Genomic DNA, 9263 nt, shown 5'->3' on the forward strand with positions numbered 1-9263 from the left:
AATACGAAGTATCAATCACATGTTATTCCAGGTCCTAAAGTTGCACTATCTAGTTACGAATCTCCAAAATTACTTTACAATATCATTTGTATAAGATAGTATATGTTAAGAACAGTTTATAGTGACTTTTTGATAAATAATAGTTACTATACGATTACATTATGTAATATGTTATTTCGAGTATATTTTTGTCTGCTTCTTAGATAGTGACTATATGATTATAATGGTTACTATATTTGTACAATAGTTACTATATTATAATAAGGAAAATTTGTAATTATTAATCCAACCTTTGCCCGGTTTTCTTTAATTAAGCCTACCTATGCGATATTTCTAAATAATCCAACCTTTATGACCCAACTACTATTATTAAGCCTGGATGACCGGTTACCTACTACAAAGTCAAGGAAAATTTGTAATTATTAATCCAACCTTTGCCCGATTTTCTTTAATTAAGCCTACCTATGCAATATTTCTAAATAATCCAACCTTTATGACCCAGCTACTATTATTAAGCCTGGATGACCGGTTACCTGCTACGTACAAAGTCAACTTTAAAAACGTTGACAACCTAAAGTTGGTTTCCCTGCTAAAATATTGGACACGTCATTATCACTTGCCACCTAAACAAGGATTTTATTATTATTTTTTTCAAAAAACCCTTTACCCTTCTCTTCTCTGTACCGTTTTTCAATTCCTCTCTCCTCCATTACTGCTGCTTCAACCACAATTGTACTGGTTCATGACATCATCAGCGATTTTCTTGTGGAAATAGGTGATTTCATCCACGCGCATTCAAATGCCGTCTCCAAAATCGTACAATTGAAGGTGAACTTACGAACCTTAGCGTTTTTGTTCCTTTTTTGGTAAATTTTGAATTTTGGGCTTCCTTGATGGTCAGTTCGTAAAAACCCGAACTGTTGAAATAATATAGTTTTTTTTATGTTGTGGGATGTTGGTTATGTGGTCTTGTTGAAAATTTAGAAAGAAAAAAAACCTTGAATTTGAAGAAGATCCAAAGCCAACAGATAATTGCTTTACCCCAACCATAGCAATTGCTGATTATTTTTGATGAACTTCGAATGGAGAGGTATGAGGGATCGACAATGGTGGAGAAGAGGTAGAAGAGAAATAATGGAGAGGAGTTCAGAGATGAAGCAGAAAATCGGAGAGGAGAGAGGAACGAAAATTAAAATAGCAAGTAAAGAAAATAAGGGGAAAAAAAATAATTATAACTGTTATATGCCACGTAAGGGTGAATAACGCCTATAGCAGGTTAGTAACTTGTTAGGCTTAATAATAGTAGTTGGGTCATAAAGGTTGGATTATTTAGAAATATCGCATAGGTAGGCTTAATTAAAGAAAATCGGGCAAAGGTTGGATTAATAATTACAAATTTTCCTTATAATAATAGTCACTATATGTTAAGCTGGTTGTTGTGTGATTATAATGGTTACTGTATGTGTACAATAGCTACTATATTATTTTATTAGTTACTATATGTTTGAAATAGGTACTATGTTTATTTTATCATGATGTGTTACCATATGTTTATTTTCTTCAATAGTTACTATATTATTTATATAGTTACTATATTATTTATATAGTTACTATATGTCTGAAATAGATATTATGTTTATTTTATCATGACTTGTTACCATATGTTTATTTTCTTTAATAGTTATTGTACGTTTTATATAGTTACTATATTTTTGAAATAGGTACTATGTTAGTTTATTATGTTATGTGCATGTTTTAATGTTATTCTATATTTTTAATGATATAGTTACTGTATTATGGATAGAGTTACTATATTATTATCACATCAACTATGTCTGCAACTCTGTGACTAAATGACCATCAATAATATTTATAGGTATTATATCTTGTATTACAGTAACTATATGTTTGGTATAGTTTTTTATGTATATTATAATGTTCTTTTCATGTTCTTTGTTGTCTTCTATGTTATTAGTAATAAGAGTTACTATGTTATGATCACAAAAACTATATGATCATAACAATAACTATATCTACAACCTTGCTCGTATATGACTATCATTAATATTAAGAGTTACTATATCATGTATAATAGTAACTATATATTTTTAATAGTTATTATCTTATCATTATGTTCTTTTTATGATCTTTCTTTGTACTCCATGTTATTATTAATAAAAGTGACTATATTATTTTGACAGTAACAATAACTATATATGCAATTCTGCAAGTATTTTACCATCGTTAATTGTAAGAGTTACTATATGATGCATAATAGAAACTACACGTTTTACATAGTTACTATGTTATTTTTTCATATTTAAATGTTAAATTATTAACTTAGTTTAAATATTATTGATTCAGAAATACAAAGATGATGCACCTAAAATTGAAATCGTACAAATAATAAATTTTGCAAGGAAAACAAAAGCAAGAGGAGAAGAAGAAAATCCTGACAACAATGGAAACCAAGAACGTGGTAGAGGAAGGACATGATGTGTTGGTGGAAAAAAGAGACGTGGTCCACATGGACGTGTCGATTAGTATTTTTTAGTTCAAAAAACATTTGAGTTTAACATGGTTTATTTAATAGATGCAAAGAATTAGAATGTCGTAGCTAAAACAACTAACCAAGTAGTTAATGTTTTCTTTATTATTGTTCAAGAGTTATAATTACTGTTACTTTTGATATAGTTACTCTTTTATATTTCAGTAATTATGTGATATATAATAGAAAAAATTACTATATGACCTCTAAACCATCTATATCATATTGTTTATTTTAATAATATAGTAATTGTTTTACAGCTAAAGTTATTTTTCTATATAATATAGTTAATCTTTGGATAGAATAATTGTTCTCATCGAAATTACTATATTATTATTATTTATTTCATAGTTACTATTTTGAAAATATAGTTACTTTACAGAACCTATAGTTTCTATAATTTACTCTTTTTTTTTGCAAGAATGAATATATAGTAGTAATTGTTTTACAGTTAAATTACTTTTCTATATGATATAGTTACTCTTTGGATAGAATAGTTATTCTTATCATTATTATGTTCATAGTTATTATTCTGGAGATATAGTTACTTTACAGAACCTACAGTTTTTAGAATTACTCACTGTTAAAATTACCTAATTACCCTGGTCCATGGTAATCTTATGGTGGACCGGGTCCATACAAGTGGAATTGTATTCTTCTAGTGCACCATTCTCGATGTTCACTTAGTCTACCTATTGTCCTCCATTCCTCCCAACTTTCCTTTTAAATTCCACTAAAGTGACTAAACCCCAGCTGACGTGTCACTAACCCCTGCCTACAATTCCATCGTAACTCCACATTAGAATTTTCCAAAGAATGATGTAATAAAATTAACTCTTCACAGTTCACACCCAACCCCTCCACTTCTTCCACCTTCCTCACTCATTCTCTCTCATCTTCGCTCACTTTCTCTTTCTAAAAATGGCTGCCAGACCACCAGAACACGAACACTCCCCTATGTTAGGTCCCACAATTCCTCCAACACCCTCCTCCTCCGCTCTACTAATCCACCAATCTCCACCGTCCAAACAACCAATCGACTTCAGTCCACCGTTGATCGCCATGGTGGTTGTGGCAGCCGCAGCTTTCCTATTCATCACATACTCCCGTCTTATCTCCCGACATCTCTTTCCTCCTTTTCTTCGCTTCTTCCGGCGTCACCGCCGCCGTAGATTCTTCCCTTCGTCCGATTTCGGCTCTCCTCCGCCGCCTTACGAGTCCTCTGACGGCTTCTACGTTTACTCGCCTTACGGCCTTGACGAAACAGTGATCAAGAATATTCCGTTAACAATCTACCAGTTTCCGACGAAGTTAGGGTTTATCGAAGTGGACGGATTTAATGATTGCGCAGTTTGTTTACTTGATTTTGAGGAGGGAGAAGGTATTCGCACTCTGCCTCTATGTTGTCACGCCTTCCACGTTGAGTGTATCGACATGTGGCTTCGGTCGCACGCTACGTGTCCTCTCTGCCGCGCCGGAGTTTACCTCCCTCCGCCGCTGGAATCGCCGTTGTTGTCGCCGCTTATGGCAGCGAGAATCCGTCCGAGTTTCGACGAAGGAATCCTCCTCGAGAGTATGTTTTTAGAACCGCTGCCAGAAGTTGACTTGGAGCATAATTCTGGTGAAATTCAGGAGATTTTCTCGCCTGAGAGGAGGATAATTCAGTCGGAGGATCACCGCTATAATAGAAGAGAGCTGGATTTTCTACTTAAAAGGTCGTATTCGTTTGGTTTTGAGCGGAGTTTCCCGTCTGAAAGGTTAGTTATGGAGGCGGCAACAACGCCATATCACCACCGACAGCGGCGGAGCTTCTTATGGACAAAACGACCGTCGTCAACGCCGTTCAGATCGTTGGCGAAATCCAGAGTGTTTTCCTTCCGGCGAACGATAAAATCGCCATCATTTTTCCGGCGGCGAGGGTTTTTCCCTATGTCGGAGTCCTCAACAAGCTTACGGTACGCCAGCACAGACGAATCTTCCAGAAGAATGAAGCCGATGGCGTCGCCGTTGTTTGCAAGACCGGGAATATTTTCGTCGAGTAGAATGAGGACGGGTGATCCTGAAGCGTTAATTTCACCGGAGAGGTTTAACAGACGGTAGAAGATCATGACACGTGGGAGGTGAGAATGGCGTTGGATTAAGGAGGAAATGGACTGTGGAGATGGGTCGGAGGGGTGTAAATGTGGTGGGGGGAGGTGGCGTAAATGTAGTAGGAAATTTAATGGGAGGTTGTGTCAACTGTCGAGTGCATTAAATGGGTGAAATTGACGACAGAGAAATTAAAAATATGAAGGGAGTGATAGACCGATGGAGAGAGATAATATAACTTTTAAATATGGAGGTTTTGCTTTTTAATTAATTTTGGGGTTACTCTCTCTCCATCTATCTACTTCTCTCTAGATCCATAGTCACAAATGTAATGATGTAAACGAGATTTAATGACGGTTTTTTGGTAATTAATTGTAGCATTAAAGTTGATAGGTTATGAAATAGGAGTAGAACCGTAGAAGTGACGATCAATTGTAACCCTAAATTTAGTGATGTAGACGAAATTTTAATCGAGAGTGGGTTAGAAAATAGGGTTACGTTGTTGATTTGATTGGATTGATGTTGGTTAGAAAAAAATAGAAAAGCCGGTCATTAAATGTTAGGAATTAATTTGTGGTACACTCAAGTTCTTGTTTTCTTTGTTGTGTTTACTACTATGGTGGAGTACTATACTTTGGCCAAATGGGAGATTTATTGGTATTGGACCTATTGGTCCGACTTTTGGATAATTCTTTTGTTGGTTTTGTTTTGGCCTTCTTATTAATATTGCTTTTGACTTTTGTGACTCGAGAAATAAAAGTAGGGGAAATTTATGGTTTTTGGTACTTGGAATTGGAAATTTTGTGTCAATTGTGTTTGAGTTTATCTCTTCAATAGGTTGTTTTTGATGAATGAGTCAAAAAGGATCAATGGTATACCTTGTGCTAAGGAGATATGCGAATTTGCAATGCTCTCCTCGTCTCATAGCCTTCCTCAAAGTGTCCCTGTGACTATGTATGCAACTTTAGTATAGTGTAAAACTAGTATAATACTCGTGCGATGCACGATACAATCATATAAATATAAATTTATATGAAATCTGGTAGACAATATCATCAAAACAGTACTTATGGATATTTCCAAATTAAAACTAAGGATTGATAAATATGTTATTGCTCATTCAATTTCTTATTTATTAAAACAAATAAGGGTAGATGTATAAAAAAAAAATATTCCCACTTGTATCAAGCATAAAGTTATCTCGTTCACCCTTTATTAATTGGATAGTAATACCTACTTAATACTCGCACGGTCACCTCATCAACCTCATTACCTGGTCACTTAGCACCTACATACACCACTTACTTTATTCATTTAGAGATGACTTTGAGGCGGGGCTGGCTCTACAGACGCGTATCCACCAACAATTCTCCTCCCCATCTTCTCCATCAACGATAGGAACGATACCCACCACTCCCAATCCGCGTCTCGGGAGGTACAAAATAAATTTCATCCCCTATCATCACCCCCCGGTATACCCACACCCGCCTCAAACCCATCCTTAGGTTCAACTCTTTTTTTTGTAAGAGTTTTGAATTTTAAAAACTCTATTTTAGAGTCTTTGACAATTCGTTTGTCTGAATAGAGTAATTGAATAAATTAAAATAAATATTGTAATATGTACGTTAGTAGCAATTATATATGTATATATATTCATAATCAATTAGATGAAGATTAACGACGCAGACAGGTCCAATCTAAAATCCACCATAGCCCCGACACATGTGACGAATTTATTTTTTAACCCCGTCACCCACCAAACTTTCTTCAACCCCGCCCACTTGGGACGGATGCACGGGTTGATCTCCCAAAAAACCATCCCACTGACATCCCTATATTCAATAAATAATCCACTTTTCCTTTCAACTAACTTTTAAATATATTGACATAAGTTTATTACGAAGTATTAAGTTGATTGTTTTAGCTATAATATTGATGAAAATATATAAAAGTGACACATATAATTAGGAGGTGAGTGTTCTCAAATCCAATCGATTCAAACTCGCCCCATTCGATGCACGGTTTATGATATGAATATTAAATTTGCATATCTAAACTATAACTATAGACAATTATCATCAAAGTAGAGCTTATAGATAATTTTCTTATTAAACTAATGATTGCTCGGTATGTTACTGCCCATTCCATGTCTTATTTATTTAACAAATTCAAAAATAAGGGCACATATATAAATTTACGTTCTTCCTCATTCATAACAAACCATGTCAAACATAAATTTATTCTCATCCGTTCTTTACTTCGATAGTCATAACCACTTAACTCATAAATCATCTAAATCATTCCCCGATCATTTAACACCTACCCCACCATATATTTTATTCAGCTAGAGATATCTTCGAAGCGGGGTGATGCTGGTCCCTCAACACAACCTAAAATTCTCATTCACATGCCCGTCACCACGATAGGTGTCATACTCATCCCAGTCCTAATTCTCGCCTCGTAGGCAAAAAATAAAAGTAACCCCGCTTCATCCCCGTCCGTGTATCTACATCCGCCTCAAACCAAGCCCTAGACGGCTTGATCCGACATTATTTTTTGATAAGAGAGTTTTGAATTTTAACACTCTAAGAGTATTAGACAATTTGGTTGTCCGGTTACGTTATACTTTGGACACATATAACTTATAGATATTTTCCTAATTAGTTAAAATTAATGATGGATAAATTTGTTACTCCCTATTCGGTGTCTTATTTATTAAAAGAAATGAAATAAATAAGGGTACATAGACAAAATTATTTTCCTCCACATCCATTACACGTGTCAAACCTAGCCCTAGACGGCTGAACCCGACATTATTTTTTCGGTATGAGAGTTTATTTTAAAACTCTATTCTAGAGTATTTGACAATATGGTTGTTTGATTACATTAAAATTTGGACACATATAGCCTATGGACATTCTCCTAATTAAAACTATTGATGGATAAATTTTTATTGCCCATTCGGTCTTACTTATTAAAGAAAGAAAACAAATAAAGGTACATAGAACAAATTATTTTCATCCCCACTCATCACATGTGTCAAACCTAGCCCTAGACGACTGAACTCAACATTACTTTTTGGTAAGAGAGTTTTAAATTTTAAAACTCAAATCTCAATTTTGTTGTCTGATTACACTTGGACACATATACCTTTTAGATATTATCCTAATTAAAATTAATTTATGAATTTTTTTGATATTTCCCCATTCGATCAGTATCTTGTTTATTATAAAAATAGAGTCAAATAATGGTACATAAACAAATTTATTTTCATCTCTATTCATCACATGTGTCAATGATAGTGTTATTCTCATCCATCATTTACTTTGATGGTCACATGTGTCAATCATAGTGTTATTCTCATCCATCCTTACTTTGATAGTCATATTTATATCATTATCCGATCACTTTACAACTACTACACTATTTTATTTATTCAGCTAGTCATGACTTTGAAACTGGTCGGAGTCTCCAAACTCGTAATCGTCTAAAATTCTTATCCCTATTTCCGTCACCCACGATGGGAAAAGTACTCACCCCTCCCAATCTCCTTCTAACGGGTTAAAAGTAAAACTCATCCCCAATCTATCACCCACCCGTGTATCCACACTCGCCTCAAACCCACTCCATGACTCAATTTTTTTTGTTAAGAGAGTTTTGAATTTTAAAATTCTACTACAGAGTCTTCTACAATTCCAGTATTTTATTAGAATAATTGATTAAATAAAAAAAATATTATATTATGTACTCTCTCCGTCCGGATTTAATTGTTGTAATAGTCTATTCACGGAGTTTCATGCGATAAGTTATTGTAAGATTATATTATATAATCTAATAGAAAAATAGGTATGATGGGATATTGTGAGATTTTTTATATAGAATAAAGTATATGAGAGGGAATTAGTGAGAGAGATATAACTCCACTTCAATTTCCGTTATCCAAAATTGCGCGCAAAGATTTTTCATTAGATTACAATGTAAAATAAAGGCAAATATATTATACCCATCAAATGATCAAAGACAAAGAAACTAATAATATAAAATGAAACTATAAAATCTTTAAATTACTTTCATTTAAAAGATTAAGGAACTATTAAATAAAAGGATAAGTAGAAATTATAAGTTTGAGAAAGAAAAGATACAAAGTTATTAAATAATTTCTTTTTACAATAAGCATGTTTTACAAAACCTTGATAAATATTACTTTGAATATTAAAGTAAAGATAAATATTCGTTATACATATCCTCGGTCAATATAAGACACATATTTTAAATAAAAATTGACACTATATACATACAATAAGTCATTTTATTAAATTTGTATTATGATATGGGTATTAAATTTGTATTATGTAAGTATTATCTATGTATTTAGACAAATCCCACAAAATGATACGAAGTACGGAGTACTTGACAATGTTCATCATCTATATTAATAGTCACCAAATAACATTAAAATTACAGAGATGTGTGAATATTATAGTTAGTGTAAAAATAAAAGAGTTGCAAAATACTCCCTCCGTCCCGGAATACTTGACCTGTTTTCCTTATCGGGCCGTCCCTTAATACTTGACCTGTTTCTAAAAATGGAAATATTATAACAATATTATATTATTTCTCACTCCAC

At 33.6% G+C, this 9263-nt stretch overlaps 1 protein-coding gene across 1 annotated transcript; it reads left to right on the forward strand.

The window, feature by feature from the left end:
* The first annotated feature begins 3319 nt into the window (after window positions 1-3319).
* Window positions 3320-5215, forward strand: LOC110790378 (RING-H2 finger protein ATL65). Its single transcript, XM_021995163.2, has one exon. It carries the CDS (start codon window positions 3470-3472, stop codon window positions 4646-4648), a length of 1179 nt encoding a protein of 392 aa, XP_021850855.1. The 5' UTR covers window positions 3320-3469; the 3' UTR covers window positions 4649-5215.
* Window positions 5216-9263: the final 4048 nt, after the last annotated feature.

The sequence above is a fragment of the Spinacia oleracea genome, chromosome 4 (genome assembly GCF_020520425.1).
Source record: "Spinacia oleracea cultivar Varoflay chromosome 4, BTI_SOV_V1, whole genome shotgun sequence".
Classification (NCBI taxonomy): Eukaryota; Viridiplantae; Streptophyta; class Magnoliopsida; order Caryophyllales; family Amaranthaceae; genus Spinacia; species Spinacia oleracea.